Source organism: Rhincodon typus, chromosome 22, assembly GCF_021869965.1.
Source record: "Rhincodon typus isolate 14 chromosome 22, sRhiTyp1.1, whole genome shotgun sequence".
Lineage (NCBI taxonomy): Eukaryota > Metazoa > Chordata > Chondrichthyes > Orectolobiformes > Rhincodontidae > Rhincodon > Rhincodon typus.
The window spans coordinates 36808821-36835260 of NC_063353.1; the positions used below are offsets into that span (position 1 = coordinate 36808821).

Here is a 26440-nt window from a genome sequence, read left to right on the forward strand (position 1 = left end):
TGAAGTACAGAAAATACCATCAGTTAATTCATTCAATTCACCAAAATGTTCTTCTTTTTTAACAAGCCCAAAAGACATTGTCTCTTATTAGGAGCCAGTTGCACAAATGTTTATTTGCCCAAGTGGATATTCTTTATAAGTGAGTCTAAACAGTGGGCATTGACAGGGTACTCCATTTGGAAGATAAGGTTTCACTGTTAAGCTACAGCCTATATTCATCCATTCTTCCCATATACTCCTTTTCAGCATGATCATTGCAATTCTATGAGATTTCTAATGGGAGATCTTTTGATCTCCCAGTGTAACTCAGAGATTTATACAACATTCTGTCATTTCAGCCACATTCCTATCAATATTCCCCACTGGAATTATGATCTGTTACCCTCCATTGGAAGCCCAGTTGATCAGATAGATCAGCACCGACTAAATATCAATCTTGGGATCCTTCTGAGTAGAATGTGCTAACACTGTAGACATCGCATTTTGAGATGAACGGTTGGAGGTACTTTCACTCTCTTTTGCATGAAATGAACTTGCAGGCAATATCTGATTCAATCCAGCTCCATTGTAAATGTGCACCATGTCCAATACATGCTGCTGTCATCTCCCTCCTCCTTTAACATCAGTTCTATTGTTTGTCATTCCCTACTATATTAAGACTTTCCACATTACTAGGCAATAATTTGTTCTATAAGTTAATGAGTTTGAAGCTGTTTTTAAGGGTTTGCATTCGGATTACACTTTCCTGAATTGTGATCATGTTTGCTGGTTCTATTCCTGTGATCTTAGGCATCAGGCTGACAATTATATTTGGTTACTTTTAACTTCTGGTTTACATCAAGACTTGAATGAAACTCTGATGGTTGACAGTCATCAATTGGATTGGCAAATAGGACAAACATTGATGGTATGGTCTTGTAGCATCTGTAGCTCACTGGTTTACAGCAATGGAATAGTGAACCAACCACTGTTTGCTTGAACATGTACATATCACCAAACTTCATTGTATCTAGGGACTTATAGTTCTAATATCCCATGTTTGAACACGATCCTAACAATTCAACATTCATCTATTTTGACAGTTCCTTTGTCCTCTACGTTTCTGATTCAGATCCTTGTTCCCTTTTGTACTTACCTATATGCATTGATTAGTTCTAACAACTTTGTGTGTTCCTTTGCAAAGAGTCCTAATGGTTTCAAATTAGCAACCTATGTCATTTTCCTAAATTGTCCACAAAATATGTTTATCATTGGGATTGTTTCCAGGGTATTTCAATCTCCTCCGCAGAAGGTTAACTGAGTATTTACATTTCTGGCCAAGATCTTGGATAAAATGTGAGCGACAATCTCTCTCCAAGGTGCTGATGATTGGACAACTAGATCAATGTTTTTTTCTGAGACATTGATATGCATTATGACCAGCCCCTGGATGAGGTTCCCCAACTTTTTATGTTTTTAAACAGGTTAGGTCAAACGTCAAACTTCCAAGTGGGGAGAAATGATTAGGCTCCCCTTGGTTTTTCATCCACCCCCTCAGTCTGTCACGTCAAGGTTAATTTGAAAAGGAAACCTTCACTTGTGGGTACATTTTTCCAAGATCCACATGAATTTGTGTTTTGAAAAGAGACAAATTTAACCAGACTTTCTTGAACTAACAGTAAGATTGAGTTTATGAAGAAATAGTTACATAGCACACACGACACAGATCAGAAATAACAGGCAAGTCCAAAAAGATAAAAGTTAAAAGAAAATATACAATCAGTCTTTGAATTGTCTATGAATAGTGAATAGTTGAACCCAAATATAGACCATGATACTGGTGTGCAAAGGGCTGAAAGTGGTAAGCGCTCTTACATTGTATTTCGCAGAGTTTCTTACAGCAGTATGTGTCTGCTCCAATCAAAAAACAGGCAATGCTAGACTTGGTTCTTGAGAATGCAGTTGGCCAAATGTGTGAAATGCCAGTTGTGTGGCACTATACCCATCTTAAATGACATAAATTTTGAACAGATATAGCAACTCAAGACTGGGCATTCATGAGGCACTGTGGGTCATCAGCAACAGCCAAGTTATATTCAAGCAAAATTTGCAACCCCATGACCAGGCAGATTTCCAAAGACTACCAATACCATCAACCCTGGTTCGACGAATAGTGCAAGAGGGCATGTCAGGAGCAGCATCATGCATATCTAAAATTAAGTATCATCACAGGATTACTTAGGTACCAAGACAACAAGGTGCAGAGCTGGATGAACACAGCAGGCCAAGCAGCATCATAGGAGCAAAAAGGCTGACGTTTCGGGCCTAGACCCTTCATCATAAGCAGCAAGTGATACACAGAACCAAGGAATCACACAACCATGAATCAGATTAATTATCTACTTGCAGCCAGTTCCAATGTTCTGACAGATGGCACTATTCCTGTCAGCATGTGAGTCAGGAACAAAGAAAATTCTAAATAAATTAAGCAATCTGACCCATCAAACTCATCTTTCCACACCCCATGCACAATATGTTTGACTATGGACCAGCTACTGTTATTAATCATCTGAAAAAAGCCATTCTGATATTCAAGACTATGGTGTAAGAGATAGGAATTGTACAGTGATCTTCAACACAGTAAATATAAGTCTCAAATGTAGTGCAGCGGAGAGGTAAAGATGGGCAGTTTTACAAAAGAGAGAGAAATTAGGCAGGAGTCATAAGCAATCCAAATACAAAGCCTAATGGCCAAATTCAGAGCAAAATGGGAGAGGACAGGTTGGAAATCATCTACCTGCCTTCACATTTACATCTCTCATGAAGATTGATAGAGAGAGTAAGCCAACAGACGCATTGCTTAAAAATATGATACCATAATGTAAGAATATGCATCCTGCTAAGTTAATGACAAGAATGGTTGCAAAGATAACTCTTCATAATTTAATATCCCAATGTGCCAGACAAAGTTTCATTTCTCATCAACACAGTCCCATGAACCACTATCTTTTCAGAGCTTGGGTAGTCTCAGCAGAAAAAGCAAGGGCCCACAGTACAAAATAATTCCAAATTTGCTTATAGATAACACAATGTGGAGCTGGAGGAACACAGCAGACCAGGCAGCATCAGAGGAGCAGGAAAGTTGACATTTCAGTGAAGTGGGAGGAGCGGATAGTCGGGAGAGAAGATGGACAGGTTGTGTCAGGTCAAGGAGGCGGGGATGAGAGGGAGGGTTGGTCATGGGAATGAGGCTGGGGGTGTGGAGATTTTGAAATTGATAAAATCCACATTGAGACCATTGGGCTGTAAGCTCCCAAGGCAGAATATGAGATGCTGCTCCTCCAGTTCTATCCGTTCCTCCCACCTCACTGAGCATTCCCCACCACTGCCTACCTGCACTCACCTATCACCATCCCACCTACCTTCCCCAGCCCAACACCCCCCCCTCTCTATTTATTTCCCAGCTCTCTTCCCCCTCCCCCATTTCTGAATTAGGGTCCTGACCCGAAACGTCAGCTTTCCTGCTCCTCTGATGCTGCCTGGCCTGCTGTGCTCCTCCAGCTCCACACTGTGTTACTTCAGACTCCAACATCGGCAGTTCTTACTATTCTCCAAATTTCCTTATCTCATTTAGAAGAAACCAGCCCATGAGGAAACAGCAGCAGAGTCAAAATACAGTCTGCTCTGCTATAACGCGTGTTCCAGCAACGTGAATTGGCTAGAACACAACTAACTAATAGGGAAATGCTATTTCTAAAACATGAACTTGTGTTGGCTATAACACAATTCCATCGGTATGCGTCAACGTCACATGATCATTTCACAGGCTTTGTCCTGAGCATGTGCAATGTTAGCACCGAAAGAGTCTCTGCGCTGACATCATGTAATCATTTTGTGGGGTTTGTTGTGAAGCACTTTCTGTGAGAGATACAGTACTCCATGATTTTCATTTCTTTTGCAAATTCTACCATGTTACCCACAAAAATGAAAGGACAAATGACAAGAATGTTAGCAAGAAGTGTTCTGGTGATAAAATTGCAGGTGGTGAACATAAAAGAAAAGCTATAACACTAGAACAGAAGATAGATGTTATAAAGCATTTTGAGTGCAACGAGAGAACATGTGATGTAGTTGGCATAGCAGGAATAAAGGAGTCTACCTTATGCACTATTAGAGACAATGCAGAAAAGACTAAAGCAAGCTGTATTGCTGGACCAAGTCTGAGTGCTAGCAATCTGTGAGGGCACGGACAAAAGGAACGTGAGGAGATGGAACAGCTTCTAAATGTGTGAATAGAAGATCAAATGAGAAAGCAATCTGAGACCAGCTTTCTCACCATAAAGGAGAAAGCCCTATCAATTCATGAAGATCTAACAAAAAAAAAAGCTGAAAATCCTGTGGATGTGCCTGCCTTAGTACTAGCAACGGCTGGCTTGCTAGTTTTAAGAACCACAATGCTTTTCATAATGTAAAGTTATGTGGCGAAGCTGTCAGTGCAGTCCGGGAGTATGCGATGGCATTTCTTCTCATTGTAAAAAAATTAAAAAGGCTACAACTTAGATCAAATTTTTAGTTTGGTTGAGACAGGTTTATATAGGAAGCAAACGCCATCAAGAACCTACATTTCTGTGAATGAAACACACTCCAGGCTTTAACGTGACAAAGGATCATATGTCTGTCCTGCTTGGTGCCAATGCCAGTGCAAACTTAAACCTTAATCCTGTGATGGTGTACCACTCTGCCAACCTGCGAGCCTTGAAAGGTCACCATAAGTCTACTTTAGGTGTCTTTTTAGGTCAAGAAAAAGAAATTGGATGATGGGGCAAATTTTTTCTGACCTTACTGTTGATGTTTTGGAAAATGTACTGCAGGAAAACAAATGCATTCTCATCCTGGATAACACGCCAAGCCATCCTCTCACCATTGGTGAGCTTTTTGAAAACATCAAAGTGCTATTTCTACTCCAAAACACAACCTCTCTCCTTCAACCCATGGACCAGGGTGCAATAGCAGCTTTTAAAGCTTATTATTTAAGGTGCACATTTAAGAGGCTGAGTGCAGCCACTGAGGGGGATAAGGACAGTGTTCTTCAATTTTAGGAGAGCTTTAACATCAAGAATGCAATTGATATTATCATGGAGGCCTGCGGTGATGTCAGTAAGGACTGCTTGCATGCAGGTTGGCGGAAGCTTCTCCTAGATTTTTTTCAAGATTTTAAACCTTTGATCCGTCAGAGGATCTCCCAAGAATCAAAGAACATTGTGTTGATCTTGCAAAGCAAGCTTAATTTGAAGAAGTGGTGAGTGAGGATATTGAAGAGCTGCTTGAGTCCCACTGTGAAGTCCTCTCCACAGCTGATCTACAACAACTTGTCGCTGAGGGGGAAATGGAAGCTGGAGATGAAGAAGATGAAGTCCAGGATGCAGCACCATGTTTTGTCTTCTATCCTGAGGGAAATTGAGAAGCAGTTGCAGCTCTTACAGGACAATGCTTAAATTGCAGAACGCAGCAGGGTGGCAGTTCGTGGAATAAGATCTTATTTGGCATCCTATGAGCAGCTTCTTCGTGAAAGAAGAAAAAGGGAAAAGCAGCAAAAACTGGATGTCTTTTTTAAGCCAACCCCCAAGAAACAGTCAGAAGACACTGAGCCACAGCCATCCACTTCTGGATTAACTATTTTTTGCCCTAACCCTGCAACCACAACTGCACCTGAAGATGGTGATGATGATAATGACGACGACCTTGAGCCCCTGCATTAACAACAGAGCAATCTCAAAATCTCCTCCCACATCAAGTCATCTTGACATTTTTTCAAGGTAAGGAGTTAAATTTACTTTTATTTCGTTATTAGATATGAATTAAACGTTTATTCAAACTGTGATATCCTTTCTGTTAAGCTTTTCAATGAATTTTGAATGATTCTGAGTGAGTTTATTGGTGGTCTGTCCCTAATCCTGTTTTTCCCATAGGCGCTGTTATTTCTATAGCGTGATTTTCTGTAACGCAATGTTGCACAGGAACGCAACTGTCACGTTATAGCAGAACCGACTGTAATCTTCAAAAAAGCCAGCACATGGGTCAAGCAGCCTCCTACAGAACTGTTTTATGTTTCTAGGACATTGACTGATGTAGGAAATAAGTAATTCATCTTAACGTTTTTGTGGCAGGAACTGAGGGAGATCATTAGATCAGAGTATCTGCAGCAACTGAATAGCAACTATAGTAGCTACTACCTGACCTGAAGTAGTCAATGACTACATTTGGAGATTGTTTCAATTTTCAGAATTAGCATTTATAGTCTCCACGGAAAGGATAATATTTAGAACATAAGAACATAAGAACTAGGAGCAGGAGTAGGCCATCTGGCCCCTCGAGCCTACCCAGCCATTTAATAAGATCATGGCTGATCCTTCTGAGACTCAGCTCCACTTACCCGCCCACTCACCATAACCCTTAATTCCTTTACTGTTCAAAAATCTATCTAGCCTTGCCTTAAACACATTCAGTGAGGTAGCTTCAACCGCTTCACTGGGCAGGGAATTCCACAGATTCACAACCCTTTGGGTGAAGAAGTTCCTCCTGACCTCAGTCCTACATCTGCTTCCCTTTATTTTGAGGCAATGCCCTCTAGTCCTAGTTTCACCTGCTAGTGGAAACAACCTCCCTGCCTCCACCTTATCTATTACCTTCATAATCTTATATGTTTCTATAAGATCTCCCCTCATTCTTCTGAATTCCAATGAGTATAATCCCAGTCTACTCAGTCTCTCCTCATAATCCAACCCTCTCAACTCTGGAATCAACTGAGTGAATCTCCTCTGCACCCCCTCCAGTGCTAGTATATCCCTTCTCAAGTAAATGACATTTTCATGACATTTGAAATTATCTCTCCATTTCATGTTATCATGAAAACAGATCATAACACAAATCTCTTAGGGGTATTTTGAACTACCAAATTCAGCATCTGTCTCAAAATCCCTGCGTGGATTACATTGAATCCCAGGAGGAACCATGGAATATTACACCCGAAGAACATCGAGGGATTTAGTCAGCAACACTTCAAAAGGAGAGATGCTATTTAAATAATGTACCTGTGATCTCTCACGGGCGGTTCCCAGACTCCCAACTTGATGAGTTGAAAGAAAGGTAGTTTTGGATGAAAGATATGTTTGTGTTTTACTCTTCCAGGAATGTATAAGAAAAGGGATTATAACTAACTGCAACCCTTCTCTTGGTGTGCCCAAGTGCCAATGTTCTGGAGAGCTAGCATACTAGTATGGTAGCTTGTAGTTTAAAGTTCCATTGTGCTGAAGTGAGCCACGAAGTGGCAGCTGAAAATGTTCACTAGACAGCTCTGCGTGTGGATAAAAAGAAACAGTGGAGCAGGGTGGGCGGTTAGTGTGGCAGGTTTCTTAAAATGCAGTGAGAAAAATCACTAGGCCTCACAGGGAGAAACCTCCATGAGATTCAACGAACTAACAACCAAATAAACAGAAATAAAACTGAACTGGGAAAAGGTTTCCTCAAGGGAAGGGATTAACCTTGTTGTGACTATTTGTGGAAGAAGTTGAATAAGAAGGGAGGCAGCTCTTCCCTCCTCATTCTGGAGAATAACCATGTGGTGGTATCCCTTCTAGACTGATAACAACTCTGGGACCAACCCCTGGGGTCTGGTCATAACAGTGTTAATCTTAATGCAGTCAGAAAATATTGCACAAAGCCACTCACTTGTTTTCACAGTTGCTGTCATCCCAGGGCCCACAACAGAACCAAAGACCACATAAAAGGATAAGACATATTCTGTATTGGAAACCAGATTTTTGAGTTGATGTGATGTTGTGCTACTGTTCAGAGCTACTTGACGGGGTCGGTCACTCCCCATGAACTCTGGAAACAAGGAAAAGTGACATTAAAGAAATTCCCAAAAAGAAACTGTAAAAGAAATACAATGGAAATGCTTTGGGCTCAGATGAATTTTTACTTTACTTGTTCTCAGAATGAAGTCAATCTTGGAAAGGTTTAATGTATTGGCCATCCATAGTAGCTTGGACAAGGTAATGGTAATGGCCATCTCCTTGTACCTTTGTAGTCCTTGTGCTCACAAGCTGTTCCCACAATAATGTGGACTTTTTAAAACTACCGGGCAGGTCACTAAGCATTAACTACAAAGTGTGGTCATAAGTCACATGTCTACTAAACAAGGTGGAGGGGGCAATGGGAGATCTCTTGATGACTGTTTTTAACTGTTTTTGTTGTTTCCCTCATTGGTGTTGGGGGGCTGTGGAGGGTGGAGGTTCCTTTATCACTCAATGATCTCTGTAAAAATTCTAGGTCTTAAATATGGACATGGTACAACAAGATAATTTTATACACTATGAACAAGTTAATTTGTTTTTTACAATATTAGGGAGAATTGGTGAACTGGTTGGTGCAACTTTGTCCTTCGGGGTCTCCGACAAAATATCCTCCCAATGCGATGTCACTGAGAAGGAGAGGTTAGTTCAGGGAAAATGGAACCTGTGCATCACTGCTCTGCCCTCTTGTATATTACTGGTTAAGTGGACACGAGACTGTAGTGATTAAAGCACTGAATTAGCAAATCCCACTATGGCACCTAGTGAAATTTAGTTCATAAATTGTGGACCAGCAATAGAAAAAGATTATTTTAAAACTTGCCAAGCTGTGACAAAAGCCCAACCAGTTCATTAAGTCCTCCATTATCATGAAATCTTCAATCCCCCATCTTGTTTAGCCTACCTATGACTCATAGGACTCTTGTGGCACAGTGGTAGTCTTCCTACTTCTGAGCTAGTAACTCCTGGTTTGAGTCCCATTTGTTTCAGAGTTAAGTAATAACATCTCTTAGCTGGTTAATCAAAAATATCCATACGTGACTCACGTCCACACAATGTGATTCTTACTTAGCAAGTCAACAACAGTTGCAACACGTGTAACTCTCTCCTTTGTCTCAATTTGCAATAGTGTATCAAGTACCTGGTGTGGGCCCCCATGCTAATCTATATCCTGTAGCACCTTGGACAGCATTCCACATGATGACAGCACTGCTCGTAGTGATGGACGATGCTCGCAGAATGTGGACAGAACTTGTTGCCACTGAAAAAAAAATACATAAGCCAATATCCATCAAGGTGTTTCTGAAAAATAATGTAAATGAGTGTAGCTCTTTATTGTTCATTAGTAACTATCTCTTCTGGGAAACCAACTGCAACAGCTTAGACTTACAAGGACAGTAAAACATCCCTAGGTGCTTACTAGAGGCATAATTCTCAAATAAATGAACACCAAGCCATAGAAAAGAATTCTAGATTATGTGGGTGACCAATAATTTGGTTAATGATGTGGATTTTAAGAATGGTCTCAAAGCTGCTTTGAATTTAAGATTGCAATTCTTAAATGGCTGGAGGTATGGCTACCAATGGTAGGGTAAGGGGAGAGCAGGGTGAGGAGGCAGACTGATGCACAAATGATCAAGTTGGAGGACCTACAGCATTTGAGCAGAGAGAGTATTGAAGGGCTGGAGGAGATATTGTGAAGTGTAGAAGTCAAACACACAGAAGAATTGGGTGACAACAATGGAGGTCACATATAGAAAGATAACAGAAACTTTCCCTCTCAAAACATGACTCCTAGCCATAGTGTAATTCCATTGGCATCAGTACCTTCCAGCACCATGCCAATGTTAGAAATGTTTAAACTTAGCAGGTATCACATAACCTTGACTTTGGGGAGCAACACAATCAATCCCAAATTCTTTACCTGGTGCACACACAAACTCTCAACAGGTATTGCAGGACAGTGATCAGGTCACTTTTCTCCAGCCTTACCCAGTGGGTAGTGGGAAGCAGAACATACATTTTCCCTGTGAGGACTCCAGTACAGATCAACACAGCATGGAGTAGATCTAGAATCTGAAATCTATCTCGTCTGGGTATTTCAGCAGCAAACAGAGACTGAGCTCGTGTTCTACTCTCTCACGTCCAAGATGAAGACCCATCCTTAAAAATGTATTTACAACTCCAAAAAGCTATAGCAGGTGTTTCTTTTTATTTTTGGCTAGGACACTTCATATTACAGAATCCCCAATCTTAGAGAAATGAGGAAACTATGGGGAAGGTGCCAGTATTGCTATATACCAGTTCACCAGATAGGTGTGTCTCTTGTCAACTGGAGCACATTTGGCAACTGAGTCCAAGAAATAAATCTTTTTCCAAGAAACACTGACATGAAAATCTTGCAAGAATTCTAGCACAAGCTAGTGACGCACACTTTGGACACGTTCTGCTTCGGATTCTTTGCCCAGTCTAACAATACCAATGACTTGTAATTATATTCTGGGCTTTAACACAGAAAAATGTACCAATGTGCTTCACAGGAATATCAACCAAAACCTGATAGTGATCCACATAGGAAATATTAGGGTAGGTGAAAGGAGGTTGATTTAAGCACACTCTTAAAGAGAGAAGGAGAGAGGTTTTTTTTGTTTTAGGGGAACATCCGGAGCTTCAGGAATTGACACCTGAATGGGGGAGCAATTAAATTTAGGAATGTGGAAGAGGCTAGAATTGGACAAATACAGATATCTCGGAGAATTATAGAACTGGGGGAGGTTATGGAGACCAGGAGGGCTGAACTGAGGTCATGAAAGGATTTGAAAACAAAGAAAAGAAGTTTTAAGTCATGGCATTGCAGGAACTGCCTGCCAGCTATAAGCCAGGAAGTACATGAGTAATCACGAGTAATCACAATTACTGCACACAGTTAATATTGGTTTGTGGGCAGACAGATGTCAAAACAAAACACTTACAAGTCATGATCTTCCCAGAGACCACTGGACCTTCTATATTGCCAAATATTGGGTTGATAGTAACAGTGTATTCAGTACCAGCCTGCAGACCTCGGATCATATAGAACTGGTAGGCTTCACCTAAATTGACATTCTGCAGGTCTCCCTCTGTTGATAAAAAAATACCATGGTTATCAAAATTCTCCTCTTCGATAGTCAGTAGACTTGAAGAACCACTGGAACTTGTTTCTTTCACTCCCCTACTAAACATTATTGTATCAACAAAGTACATCTCTGAAACAATCCATGAACTTTGTTACCAAACCATTACTTTATTTTGTTCCTTCACTGCTAAGCTATTAATCTTCCATTGTTGAGAGAAAGATTTGAGAAACCACGCTTTCTAAAGTAATTGTAGAATGTTCCTACAGACTAAATTAATTAAAAGCATCAGTCAGGTGGGTTCCGTTCAAAAATAATCTCCATGCTTGGACCCTAATGGTTTGATACTTTTTTTAATGTTTTATAGAAATACATTAAAATTATACAATTTAATGGATCTTTGTTTCCCTATGGACTCAAGGTAATCAGATTGTCCACTTGGCCCACTTTCAACATCGAGGGCTTGTAATAGTTTTGAGAATTCTAACATTTGAGCGTATTTTCTGTACTTATTGACTGTTTTGTTCTGGATGTATACATCTCTGGCCTTATATCCTAATGGTTAATTATCTCACCAAGATGACACCAAAGACGATCAGTTTTTAAAAATAGAACAGAACTGTAAATACTGGAAATCTGAAACAAACCAGAAATTGCTGGAGAAACTCAGCAGGTCTGGCAGCATCAATGGAGAGAAAACAGAGCTAACATTTTGAGCCCAGTGACTCTTCTTCAGTTTTGAAGTTCTTGACCTCCATTTCTCTTTTATGGCTGTAACTGTTCACTTGGAATGTATTAGCTCTCTTTTTCTATGCATAGGTCACCTTAGGGCCACATGTGTCTACAAAATTCTGACTGTCTTGGCAGTCTTCAATGCCATCTGCCTCCATTGTATGTTTGTTACTCGGTAACCATATAATTCCTTATCTAGATGCTGGAGTGTGATGACTCAACCAGTTTACCTAACAGAGATACAGGATCTCTTAAGCATCCTCTACCCCTTGTTATGTTCGTGAAGGCATGTGAAATTGAATACTTGACCATGTTGGATTGGAGCCATATTCCTCAGATAGGCTAATCTTTGAATATACAAGAGTAGTCAGTGCAAACTAATACTAGAATAATGGAGGGCTTTAATTCCCTAACTTTAACGGAGTCTGCTTAAGAATCTGAATAAGTCAAGAAATATATAAATCCTGTGTTATGGCACAATATGGTAATATCAAGTGACACAGATAGATTACTAGGAATGGAATCACTTCAATTAAATACAAATAGCGAGAGGCATCAAATGAGCTACCAATTTGCAATTAGCAATGGCCGAGTGGTATTATGATTAGACTATTAATTCTGAGATTCAGGTAATCTTCTGGAGTTCAGGGTTTGCATTCTGCCATGGCAGATGCTGGAATTTGAATTCAATAACAATCTGGAATTAAGGGTCTAATGATGACCATGAAACTGTTGTTGATTGTCTGAAAAACCCTCTGGTTCATTCATGTCCTTTAGGGTAGGAAACTGCCATACTTGCCTGTTCCGGCCTGTATGTGACAGAGCCACAGCAATGTGGATGACCCTTAACCACCCTCTGGGCAATTAAGGATGGACAACAAATGCATGCCTAGCCAGCAATGTCTGCATCCATGAATGAATAAAATAAATCACCAGTTTTATATTATTGCACAAAAATCAAAGTTGCCTATATTTGTTACTCTCACTTTCCCACAAGGTGCAACTTCCAGCCAAGAGATTATTTGCTGACAATGGCTTAAGGTTCTATAAATCTGAGACTGCAGCTCTCAGAACCACTTCAGAACACACCACACTCATCATCCACTAATTAAGTTAATGAACAGAACCTTTCTTGAAACAGCTCACTGGTCTATCTCAAATTGCTTCCTTAGTTGTAACAAATTGAACTAACCCATTAGTAGGAGGAATAGAGTTCTTTCCCAGCACTGTAGAGCAGTGGGTTTCATCGTGGGTGTCATGAAAAACACAGGTGTGCTGTGAAAACTGTCCCAAGTGTGCTGTGAAATTTTGAACGATGATGTACAAAGTTTATATTGTGCTCTGATCCATTGAATTTCAATTATGTATCCGTTCAATTATGAAATAAAAATTATACTTTCAAAAATATTGTCACAAATATGAAATATCATCTGTGAAATTCAGACCCTGAACTGAATGCAGTGGAACAGATGAAGGGTCATGAATAATTAGAAATAATTGAGGTGAGCAGATTTTGAAAATGTGTCAATACTTGCAGTCAAGAAGTGTGTATTTTGTTCAGGTGGTTATGAAACATTAATGTATTTTATCCTTCTTTAGCTCATTGTATGCACTATGTTGCAAGTCTCTCTGATAAAATCAGTACCATAGTAAATGCAAGTAAATGTGACATTTATGGATGATCGATTCATAATGGGTGTACCATGGAGTTGTTTGTCTCTTTGAAGAGTGCTATGTTACTGAAAAGGTTTGGAATGCTAATGTAGATCCTGGATTGGCTTGAAGGCAAGGAGATAAGGAAATCCTGCATGGCAATCTCCATCACAGAATGAAACATGGTGTTTACAAATCAAATGTCAAAGAATATTTATTCAATTTTTTATATAGGTACAATGAGGCAGTTGAACTCAAAAATTGCTGGAAAAAGTCAGCAAGTCTGGCAGCATCTGTGGGACTTCAGAAGGGTCTGGAGTCGGGTCACTGAAGAATGGTCAGCAAAGAAGGCATCTTTACGTTCTGAAAAAGGCTCATTGAACCCAAAACGTTAACTCTGCTTTCTCTCCACAGATGCTGCCAGACTTGCTGCAGTTTTCAGCAATTTCTGATTTTGTTTCTGATTTCCAGCATCTGCAGTCCTCTTGGTTTTTGTTTAACTCAAGAATTGTTATCCTGTTGATGTCAGCTAATTGACCATTCACAAAACACTGGACCTGGGATCTTAGGGGACTTTCGTTCATTTTCGTATGGGAGTTACAGTCTCAAACATATAAAATAATGCAATATACTTTACAACCTGGGATATACATTTAAAGGAACAGTACCAGATGATCCCCATGTAAGTCTGTAGCCAGATGCGCCTTTAACCGGTAGCCACCTTGCCTGTATGGTATCTGTCGTAATATTTTCCAAAAGTAGTTTCTTCACTGCCGTGAGTTTCACTATTTGAAAATAAAGGTATTTTTAAAATATAAACTCCTACCCTAATACAAACACACAAACTATTCTCTGTAGTGGGGCAGCACGGTGACTCAGTGGTCAGCACTGCTGTCTCACAGCGCTAGAGAAATGGAGTTTAATTCCAGCCTCGGGCAACTGTCTGTGTGGAGTTTGCACATTCTCCCTGTGTCCACATGAGTTTCTTCCAGGCGCTCTGGTTTCCTCCCATAGTCCAAAGATGTGCAGCTTAGGTGGATTGGCCATGCTAAATTGCCCCATAGTGTCCAGGGTTAAGTGGATCAGCAGTGGGAAATGTAGGGTTACAGGGATAGGGTTGGAGGGTTGGGATGCTATACAGAGAGGCAGTATGGATTTGATGGGCAGAATGGTCTACTTCTACACTGTACGGATTCTATGTAAGCTATCTTTCCTTAGAATGATGTCTATGTGCCATCTACTCCCAGTTACTGATAATTAATGTTTTACTCGACTGTTGCTGAAAATGAAAAATGGAGAGTGCATTCATGATTATGCAACAAAGTCCTTTTAGCACTACAGCACTTTCAAATGACGTTAGCAATAACTCATTTTTTTGAGTCTGAAGGTTGTAGATGCAAACACCAATCCAGAGGCTTGAGCACACAATTTATGTTCACACTTCAAAGCAATGCTGAAGGAATACTATACGTCGGTGGTGCTGTATTTTGAATGAGACATTACCCTTTCATTTGGGCATAAATTTTCCATAGCACCGTTCAAAATGCATGGGATTCTCCCTCGTGCCTGATCAACATTATTAAAACAGATTACCTGGTCATTAATTATGATGGTGCTTTTTGTAATGAGTAACTTGGTTGCCAGTTTTGCTATGTTATGACCATAGAATCCCTACAGTGTGGAAACAGGCCATTTGGCCCAACAAGTCCACACTGCCTCTCTGAAGAGCATCCCACCCTGACCCATTCCCCTATCCCTGCATTTCCCCATGTCTAATCCAAACATCCATAGACACTATGGGCAATTTAGCACAGCCAATCCACCCACCCTGCACATCTTTGAACTGTGGGAGGAAACTGGAGCACCTAGAGGAAACTCACGAAGACACGGGGAGAATGTGCAAACTCCACACAGACAGTCGCCCGAGGCTGGAATCGAACCCGAGTCCCTGGTGCTGTGAGGCAGCAGTGGTAACCACTGAGCCACCGTGCCACCCCGAAGTGACTTCAATAGTATTTCATTAGCAGTAAAACACTTCAAGTCAATCAGTGCACATTTTTTTCTTTTTATCCAGGTAACTTGTCCTTCAACCATGGGTAGATGGAGAGTTCTGGCAGGGCAGATCTAAAAATAGAGACTTTGGGCTGAAACGATGGCACAAGTAATAAATGAACAGAGGTATTTGTATGAAATCATATTTCATATTATAATTTTGAGGTTTTGCAGCTCTGCTTTTGGGCTGGTGAGGAGTGGGTTGTGCAGGATCAATCTCTAAGTCAGTCTAAAATTTCTGCAGAAGGTTGAATGAGATGAGCTCAGTGTCAGCTCCTCATTTGTCTTTATCATCAAGGAAGATTACACAAAATCCTCCAGATCAGTGCAACAAATTGCCAACAATAGAATTTATGCTGCACTGATAAATTCCATCAGAAAGATATCTGGATAAATATTTGACTGGGAAATGGTTGTATTTTATAGGAATAGAAATGACCCAATATTGAATTCAATGTGCGTGGAATGTATTTGGAGCTCACCACCTTTGATTAGTGGAAATGGTAGTGTCAATAGAAACGGTGAGAAGTTGATCAACTCATTTAGGGACCACAAAGTATTAAACAGGAAGCTTTTGTTTCAATAACTGAAGAACTATTTTAGAGTGTGATATAGAAAGAAGATAATCCAAGTTCAAATATCTTATTAATGTAGAAGAATTCAGCACCATCATTAACCCCAAATCTATCTGACTGGTAAATTCTTTGTACTGCAGATTAGAATCATAGAAATGATTGGGAACCAGCCTTGTTTAACTGAAAAAATGAATTCATATTTAAATCTCCCTAAACTAAATACCAGCCGTTTGCAAGTCATGAAGCTCCAATGTGTCATTTCAAAGATATGTTCACATTGTTTAACAAATTGTGTGTAGAAGCTGGCTAATTTTAGATAGGTATAAGTTCAGTTACAATAGTGGTGCATTTAACATAGGAGGCAGGTCACTGAAATGTCAATGCTCTTTATGCACTAAATATTTATAATTGTCCTTACATGTTCTGCCAGTGGTGGACACAGGATCACTGGGGCCCTCAGGATACACAGCGTAGATGCTGATGGTGTAGACCTCGTCTTCCTCCAGGTTGTCTATCAGGTGAAAGGAGACATCTCCCTTGATATTCTGTTCATAGGCCAGCCCAGGTCTGTTGACTGAACGAAAAATGGTTTTAATACCGTGAAGCTGCTGTTATGAGCCCCAGTTACACTTTGCATCTCACCTCACTTCAAGGATTACTGTCACTCTGATGAAGGGACTTGAAATCCATTTTGTTGTCAGGAGCTCATTGACACCTTGACCACATTACATTTGCTACTGAGAAGTTTTGTACTTTGTTGAAAATATCGCGAAAATTTATTTCACTCTTGGCTCTCTCAACACACAGTTTGTAAAACTAATATGGTACAAGATGCATTCTCTGGAGGCATTATGTTAACTCCAGTAACATGAATACTGAGACTGAGTCTTTAACTGAGAACAATTATTAGATTTATCCATAGAACAACTAAGTGCATTGCAACTCTATCACAGACATTGGTATAGTCTATACTTAAGTTGGTTGACTAACTGACCTCCTGATGGATTACATGGGTTAAATTCCCACACCAGCTGAGGTTACAGTGAAGGACTCTCCTTCTCAACCTCTCCCCGCATGTGAGGTGTGGTGACCCACAGGTTAAACCACCACCAGTCAGCTCACTCTAATGAGAGAGCAGCCCTATGATCTGGTAAGACTGTGGTGACTTTGCCTTGTATGGGCTCTTGTGGTGCAGTGATTAGTGTCCTTAGCTCCAGGCAATAAGATCCAGGTTCAAGTCCTGCCTGAAGTGTGTCATAAATGCCTGAACATGTTGATTAATAATATCTTTAAATCTGTGCCGGCTGTAACAAACAGCAGCAGCTATTCAAGATGGAGCTGATACTTCTAAAACATTATTGTAAGTTAACTCTTTTAAAAAGGTAGAGGTTTGCCTTTTTTATTCAATCATGGAATGTGGGCATTGCTGGCTGGGCCTGCATTTATTGATAATCCCTAATTCCAAGGGAATTAGGTGGTGAGCTGCCTTCTTGAACGGTTACAGTTGTTAAAGTGCAGGAATACCTACAATACTGTTCAAAAGGGGAGTTCCTGGATTTTGACACACTGACAGTAAAGGAACAGCAACCCAACCAATGGCCTGTGGCTTGGAGTGGAACTTGCAAGTGGCGGTGTTCCCATGCATCCCCTGCCCTTGTCCTTCTAGAAGGTAGATCTTGTGGGTTTGAAAGATGCTGTGAGGGGGGGCCTAGGTGAGTTACAACAGTAGACCTTAAAGAAGGTACACACTGCTGCCACCGTACATCAATGATGAAGGGAGTGAATAGTGAAAGTGGTGGATGGGGTGCTAAATAAGCAGTTGGATTTTCATGGATGCTGTCAAGCATCTTAAGTATTCTTGGAGCTGCACTCATCCAGGAAAGTGGAAAGTATTCCATCACACTCCTGATTAGTGCGTGTAGACAGTGTTCAGATTTTGGGGAGACAGGAAGGGAGGTAATCGTCAAAGATTTCCTAGCCTCTGACAAGCTCTCATAATCACCGGTATTTCCATGACTGGTATAATTCAGTTTGTGATCAATGGCAACCCCCAGGATGTTGATCAGAGATTCATGTGATATGCAAAGGTACTCACTCATTAATCTAAAGGTAAACCCTTGAGCTTAATCTCTAACCATGCTGTATTTGCCCAAGGGAGAGGTGTGTGTGTGTGTGTGTGTGTGTGTGTGTGTGTGTGTGGAGGGGGGGAGATATTGTAATTAGCTTCACTGATAGTGGACTGAGGAAGTGAACAGTCAAGCAACATGTGTATGTATTGCCAGCACCAGGATGTGGCTCAGCTATGATGACCCACACCATCAAGTTGTCTACTGATACTCACTAATTAGCCTGACACCTTTGTGATTTTCCACTTTAGAGGAACACTGTTAAAACATCAACTGAAGCATAGTTTTGCCAAAGAGCCAATGGAGCAGCACTGGACTGACATTTTCACAGCTGGCTATTTGTGACAGACTGCTGGACTGATCATGCCCGAAAACCACAATGTCACTGAAAGGAGCCAGCCTATTTTTTCAATAAAGTTGACAAAGAATCAGTAGCCTTTTCTGTTGGAATTTCCAGTTCTAATCACTTTTTGAATTCTTCTCAACAGTCCATGGTGATTACATTGCTTGATATTACCGCTTTGACCAGCAATAGTAAGTTAGATTGGCTGAACGGAAGGAAATAGTCTTTGTTGTCACTGTTTGACTTTTAATAAGGGATTCTGATAATTATCCATTGCTAAGCAGAGCGTCACTGTCTGGATTTATTTTTCAAACTACAACTAAAAGACGAATTTGACCATCCATTACTTATTGTTCAATTACAGAATGCAGCTCTTGACCTCAGATTGGAGATACAGTTCTCTTTTGAATCTTACTTCTTGGTATATAGATCTTGTAACCCACTAATGGTCCTAAAGGAAGAGTCCAGGCCACCTTCAGACTAAATAATCCTTTCTCAATCACTCGGAAGTTAATCACACGAGGCAGGGCACCTACAATATACCAGGAGAAAAAGAATTGAGCATCACATGTAATTATCTAGAGACAATAAGTATAATTGTCAACAGTTACCTTACATGATTTTAGTTAATTGTTTCCAGTTACACTACATATCTTATGTGATTGTCTAGATTTTTTTTGCATACCTTAACAACTGTCAGTTGTTACTCAATGTTATTTCTTGATCTCACTCTTGAATCGCCTGGTTCTAATTTTAAAAGTAATATAAAAGAGATTTGCGTTTATATAGCAGCCTTCTTGACCACCAGATGTTGCAATTCACTTTACAGCCTGGGATGAATGTTCTGGGATCATTGACATTCACCCAGGCAGCCAGTTGCAGACTTAGTTTAACACCAGATCTGAAAGTCAGCACCTCAGTGCTCCCAGATAACAAGGTGTAGAGCTGGATGAACACAGCAGGCCAAGCAGCATCAGAGGAGCAGGAAGGCTGACGTTTCGGGCCTAGACCCTTCTTCAGGGTCTGCTTGGCCTGCTGTGTTCATCCAGCTCTACACCTTGTTATCTCAGATTCTCCAGCATCTGCAGTTCCTGCTACCTCAGTAGTCCCTCTGTCTTGCACTGGGAGTGGTCAGCCTTGATCTTTGTGCTCAAACTCTGGAATGGGACTTTAACCCAGAACCTCGTGGTTCAGAGGCAACAGTGCTAATAACTAAGACACAACTGACAAGATGGTCTCCTGTTAAACTATCTACTCCTTTCATTATTTTAGGTATATTTTCTTACTTGTTTTTCCATTGACAGTTGCGAGATCTCCAATCATGTCAGCATACACAGCAACCACGGTGAAAGAGTACTCCATGCTGGGTTTTAGGTTTGTCACAAGTATTGTATGCTCATTGCCATCGATAACAATCTGTCATGAAAAAACAAGAAGTAAGCTCCATAGATATTTCATATGTAGAACATTGGTTTTAACAAAATAAAAGGTTTCGGAATTTAGATAGCAGGCTAAATGTTCACAGCTGTAAGGTCAAAAGGACTAAGATAGGAATTACAGTACATCAGGAAGAACAGCTGGAGTTGACGCCAAACTTTTAAATTCAGCAGATTTGATGAATATTATAGGAATCTCAAAGAAAGAACAAATAGATGTTTTAGAGAGTTGTAATTTCAACAGACTGTGATACCACTGAGGATGGAAAACTTCAGTAATGACCTGATATGAGATTAGGATAGTTCAGTTTGAGAATACATAATGTAAGTACATAAAAATAGGAGAAGGAGTAGGTCACAGGGCCCCTTAATCCTTAAACCCCCATTTCATAACATCATGGTTGATCCTATATCTCACTCTCCTGCTTCAACTCCATATTCCTTATACTCAAAACTCTACCCATTTCAAACTGGAATACACACAGTGACTGAACGTTCACAGTTCTCTGAATACAGAATTCCAAAGAATTACAACTCTCTGAGTGAAGACATTTCTCCTTTTCCCATTTCAAAACAGTTTATCTTGAAACTGCCTTGTCTTCCTCGCCATTATTATTTCTCATTATGGTCTTTAAGTCATTTATTGTCAGGGCTGACCCCATCTCATCCTTTACCATTTTGTTTGTGTTTTTGACACATCAAGCACTCGAGAGTTATTTCCCCATCTTGGTCATCGTGCAATCACATGTCCATAATGCTTGGAACAAACTCATTTATCTCCAGCAATTCACCTGACCTTTTTGCAAATACTTCATGCATTCAGATAAAGAGCTTTTAATTTTAACAATGTACCATTTTCTTCATAATTTGACCTTACGTACTGATGTACCATTACTTTAAATGCTCTGCCTTTCTGTCACACTCTGATTAATTTTACCCAAAATGCTCTGCTGTTTGTGAAATTAGAGTGGTATGGTGTGAGGGGAGAACTTAATGATGGGAAAGGAAGGCTTGATCACCAATTGGAGAGCCTGTGAGAGCAGCACATCAACTTTTTCAGGAAGGTCCATCATTAAGTGTTAATCCCACACTTGACTGGGCAGCAGTAAACCGTTCAAAGGATTCTGAGGGTGGGAACACCATCCACTGAAAGCTGTTGGTCAATCAGAGGCGTGCAGCTCATCATTGCTAGGCTATGCCACAAGGAGATCATGGCTGCTGCCAGTAAAACACCCATCTGTGGCCCAGAATCACTAAGGGACACAATTCACAGGCTAGTGATGATAGGAGGGAGATAGCAGACTCAGGGCCATGCGAGAGAGTGGTTTCACAGAAGAGGTGGGGTTGGCTCTCAGTGGGGAGCAACTCCTCTCTTCCCCTCCTGTTTAGATCAAGGACTTGCTCGGGATGGCATTAAATTCTGTCTGTGGGATGGCACTGGGTAAGATGATATGGCATTAAATTAAGATGGCCTGTTGAGTGACTAGGAATGAGGAATTGATTGTTTTTACACCCCTTATCAAAAGCTTCTTGTCCTATGATCAGCCAATTATAGATAAGAGTTGCGGGCAAAAGGTAGGAAAGTAGAGTTGAGGATTATCAGGCCAGACATGATTTCACTGAATAGTGGAACAGCCTCACTGGGCTGAATGGTCTATTTCTGCTCCTTTGCCTTATGATCTTATGGGTTACAATTTAAGAAAGAAAAGACACCTGACTGAACACTTGCTGCCTTTACTATTTCCCACGTAGAATCACCTCTTAGATCCAGCCGCTTTAAGGCTCCTTTCTGCAGGATCCCTCCCTTCGTACACAGTAACTGTGAAATATAAAGGCTGGATGGCCCAGCATCACTTACCTGCCTCTCTTCTCCTGGTATCAGTCTTCCAGAAGACGAATATGGGTTGATGACAACTCTGTAGCTCATCACGCCTCCTGTAGCTGGAGTCCAGGACAATCTCATTGAGCTATAACTCAATTCACTAATCACCAAGTCCCGGGGGCCAATGATTTTTTCTGCCACTGGTGAGAATAAGGGACAGCGAGGATTAGATTTATCTATTGCAAGGCAGTGAGAGCATTTATTACCATAATGCTGTTCTGTCTCTATTCTATTTACTTATGAGTCCCCTCGAGAGGTGATATTTATTTCAAATTTCCTTTCAGTTCCTTGCACTCTGATTAACACCTTTAAGAAGGTCTGGATGAATGTCTGATTAGCAAGCGGATTGCAGTTTATAAGGATAATTACAGAGACGATCCAACATTTTGCAAAATATAATTGTTCTTCAGCTGCTGACAACTGGGAGATTCTGTGCCAAGGAAGGCAACCCATTACAGGACATAAAATACAGGATGGAGAGTTAAAGGCTTCAGAAAAGACATTTAATTCCTGACCCAGCCTACATCCCTCACGTATGGTAGAACATCTCATAGGAGCCTTGTGCACCTTTCTGCCTGCCAAAATCTCTTCATCACCGAGACCACCTTTTCCACCTCTGTTATGTTGCCTGTCAATGTCCTACTTAGCTCATCTCTGGCTGAAACACTAATCAGTTCCTTTGTTCCCTCAAAACATGACTATTCACTTCTGGCAGGACTCCCATGTCCTACTCTACATAAACTTGAACTCATGCAAAACTCAGCTGCTTACACCAACCAGCTCTAAGGCCCATCACCTGTTTTTGCTAAGATAATTTATATATGGATAGTCCTTTATTGAGTACAGGTGATGGCCATGAATTGAAGTTTCAAACATATAAAGAGACAGTTACTGAAACTGCAGTGCTGTTGAGTTAGGAAGGTATGTGCTTGCAATGTATCACTCAGTAGATAACTGGAAGACTGAGTAAAGATTAGCTTCAGTTTCATCCTTCACCAATTGGCTTCCTGGAGCATAAATGGTCCCCAGTCCAGGAACATCATGATTTAATTTTTTTAATCCATGGACTGCATTTTTGAATAGGTAGAAAGGACTCTCTGTTGTGGTAACAATGGCACTTGAGGCCAGAATCCAGAATTCTTACTCCCAAACCGTACTATTTTTTGCAGAGCGGAACTGGAGCAAGATCTAATTTGCACAATCATGGTTCATAGAGGCAACTGCCCCTCATAATGTGTAGATGCCTCAATCAGATCTAATTATTGCTGGTGAGATGTCCAAAACAGGCTTGTGCTCTTTAGATCTGGTACAAGAAGATCCAAACTTACCAGAGATGGAGAGGTACGGTATCCATTTGGCAAGGTTATGTGTCTTTTGGGTGCAGTAAGAGCAGGATTATTAAAAGTAGCCATAAATGTACATAAGAAGTGGTTAAACTAATTGGAATTATTCGGCTCATTGGAGCTATCAAGGAAAGCTGTCAAAAGGAGCTATCAAGCTGTCACATTCTCTAAAACTCTTGCCCTTTAAATACTTGGAAAAAAAACTGTTTGCAATGTTAAAATCAATGCTGTTATTTTGCTCAGTCTGCTGACATAAGCCTAAATGCAATCATTACAGGAATAGTGCTATATGACTGATTCCAAAACCTTTCATTATCACAATGGACTGCTTGTCAGTTTACAATTAATAAACTTTTTGAAATGGGACTGTGAATTTCAAAGTTTGTTCTTATAAGTGATCAAAGGAAGTAAGATATCATGTTTTGTTTTACCAATTAGAATACTTTTTTAAAATAGTGAATTGATCAATTGACACTTAGAAGCTTTGTTTAATCTTAACATGGGTTCCCAAGTCTGTCTATAGTGGTTACTAGATGATTTTGAATGGTATATGTGAAGACCAAAGGTAGCAGGTGATGGACGTGGGTTGGTGTAAGTTGCCATTAAGTTGTAGTCCAGGCTATAAAGGATCATGAGGTTGGAGAGAGGATCATAGGTGGCATGAAGTGCAATGGTAGGTGGATGGGGATCATGAAATTCTGGCCCTAGTTCAAATCCTTCCATTATCTACATTTCCATATCTCTGTAATCTTCTCTGGTTCTCCAATCCTCAACAGTATCTGTGCTCTTCTAATTTCAGCCTCTTGCACATTTCCATTGCACCACCATTAGCAGACATGCCTTCAGCTGTCTAGATCATATATCTCTGTGTCTATTCGTCTCTGTTCCTCTATTTCTCACTCTTCCTTTAAGCCAGTCCTTCAATATAATCAGTTCTGAGGAATGGTCACTGGACCTGAAACATTAACTCTGATTTATCTCCAAAGATACTGCCAGATCTGCTGAGCATATCCAACAATTTCTGTTTTTCAGGATCCACAGTTCTTTCGGTTTTTATTTGGTATTTAACTCACTACCACATCTTTTCCACGCATGCCCACCTTGAAGAAGTCCTGCTCCTGTCTCCGACTGGATTTCCATTCCAATCTTTTTTCTTGTTCACTGACATTAATTTCACTATCGCTCCTGGTGTTTGACAAGGTATTTGCTAAAACCTGTTTCCACAGCCACATCAAATTCCTCAGACACTGCCTCTGGCTCAGACTCACCCCACATGGATTCCAACTCAAGTTTCATCCTTCATGTTTTGAATCTAGCCAGGATAATAGGTATCTCCATCATGTTTAACAGACAGCTGTTCTTGCCGCACCCTGAGATCCACACTCAGTTCCATGTGTCATCATATGCATACTTTCAAACTCTCACTCCAAAAGCACCATTTCATGCTGGCTCAGGGCAGCATTGCTCCCCAGTTCCACTTGATCCTCCAGCTCATTCGACATGCTAATAAGAAATGTTTTCTTTTCCTTTCCAGCATCAAGGAACACAAGCTGCAACAACCTAGAAATATCTATGGACCTCCAGAACCTTCCTCCCTTCCCCTTCCCTCTGACTCCATCCATCTCCCAACCCCACCTCCTGCCATGTATTAACTATCTCTCCTGACCTTCTGCTCTCCAATGCTGAACATTCTATACTCAGCAAAGGTCTTAGTTTTATCCCTCTGCATCCCCACCTTAATAAATTTTGGATACAACATGATATTGAACTCTTCTTCCGGCGCCTTCATCACCACGCCCATTTCTTTGGACAAGAGTCCTTTTCTCATCCCACAGACCCCTCTGCTCACCTCAACACTCTCCGTCCATCTGGACCACTCCCTCTGGCCTTTTACCTGCACTTGATCTGTTCCTTGAGAACTGTTGACGTGACATTGGTTGCCTCAACTTCTCCGCCCCCCACCCCCCTTACCCATTCCAACCTATCGTTCCGTGAACTTCTTGCACTCCCTGCTCTCAGATCCAAAACAAAACACAGTTCTTTCAGTTTTATTTAATATAATCACCTGTCCTAATGATCCTGGAAAGATCCTTGGGGAAAATCTATGCTACATTAACAATGCTTTCTAAATACAAGCAGTTTGTTGAATTATGTGGATGCTAAATATGTTTTTCCAGAACCAATGAAATACCAGTCCAAATCTCTAGGTCTAATCTCAACCCTGAAGGAAGAGCTTTGTGACATGAACCTCCACTCACTCAGAACTGGATTGAAACTATCCAAATTCATTTCATCCAGATCTAGCCAAGGCCGGGGATTGAGATCTATCTCCTCCGCCTAGGGCTGGACAATTCCTGAAGGTGTAAATACAATGTGTTGACCCACATTGTTGTTCTGTTCTGCTTTGAGAAGCATTTCCACCACACCATTCACAGTTACTTACACGGTGTAGATCTTACTGGTCTCGGAGGCTCTGACGCTGTGAAACAAAGTCTTCTGGAAACTTTGGCCAAAATGGTGCTGAGCAGATGAAAGTCCTCCACAAATAAATAGTGCTCTTCAAATGGATCAGAAGCAATGATCTTCAATTCATTTTTGTCTGCATTTTTTATTCCTAAAAGAGAGATTTTAGAAAAACACGTTACGAAGGCACATTCATTCAAGCCTTGATATCTGTTGTATTTTGTGTTCAAGTTATCAGCTTCATCAAGTTCAAATGTTTTAGACCTCCATGGGGAATGGAACAGTTTGTGTTTGAAGCACCCAGCACCAGCATTCTGGGTCAGTCAGGCACAGCATGGTGAGTGCAGAGTAAAGCACCCCATGCACTAGCCCAATAAACTGCCTCATCTAACATGCAAGAATAAGTCTTTTGTACCAATGACAGCCATCTGGGGCCTCCCTCAGTGAGTTTGTCAATTCCTACCTTTTAGAAACTGGACTGAGTGTGTTCCCTAGACTCATATTCCCCAAAAAGCCTACAGCCTACAAAGGACACTTAAACCCATCAGTTTGCGCTTGACTAGAACAGAGATTTAGGGTAATCCAGCTCACTGACTCATGTACTGCCTGAATTTTTACATTTTTACATTAAAAAGGCAGTTAGGTGCCCCAGCAGGTTGGGGCTTGAACACAAAGTGTCACTGAATAAAAGAATAACTGCTGCACAATTCCTTCCACTGTAACTTCCCAATCCACTCATGACACAGAATAATGAAGGATGTACTGTAGGACAAATCATGAGTAATTTCACATTCTAATCGATGACCTCCGCTAGAAGGTTGATGAAGATTGAAACAGGGCAAGATGAAACTACTTACAGTTAAAACCAGAATTTGGGACCGGAAGTACAT

The 26440-nt window shown here is 40.7% G+C and overlaps 1 protein-coding gene across 1 annotated transcript in view; it reads right to left on the reverse strand.

The window, feature by feature from the left end:
• Positions 1–21789, reverse strand: part of col7a1l (collagen type VII alpha 1-like) — a 34920-nt gene extending 13131 nt beyond the window's left edge. The window contains exons 1-8 of the mRNA XM_048609988.1: positions 21721–21789; positions 19713–19842; positions 18842–18958; positions 16376–16531; positions 13999–14115; positions 10805–10951; positions 8974–9093; positions 7708–7866 (exon numbers count right to left, since the gene is read on the reverse strand). Coding sequence (XP_048465945.1) covers positions 7708–7866; positions 8974–9093; positions 10805–10951; positions 13999–14115; positions 16376–16531; positions 18842–18958; positions 19713–19842; positions 21721–21789 — 1015 coding nt within the window. The remainder of the gene's footprint in view (positions 1–7707; positions 7867–8973; positions 9094–10804; positions 10952–13998; positions 14116–16375; positions 16532–18841; positions 18959–19712; positions 19843–21720) is intronic.
• Between the last annotated feature and the right edge of the window lie 4651 nt (positions 21790–26440).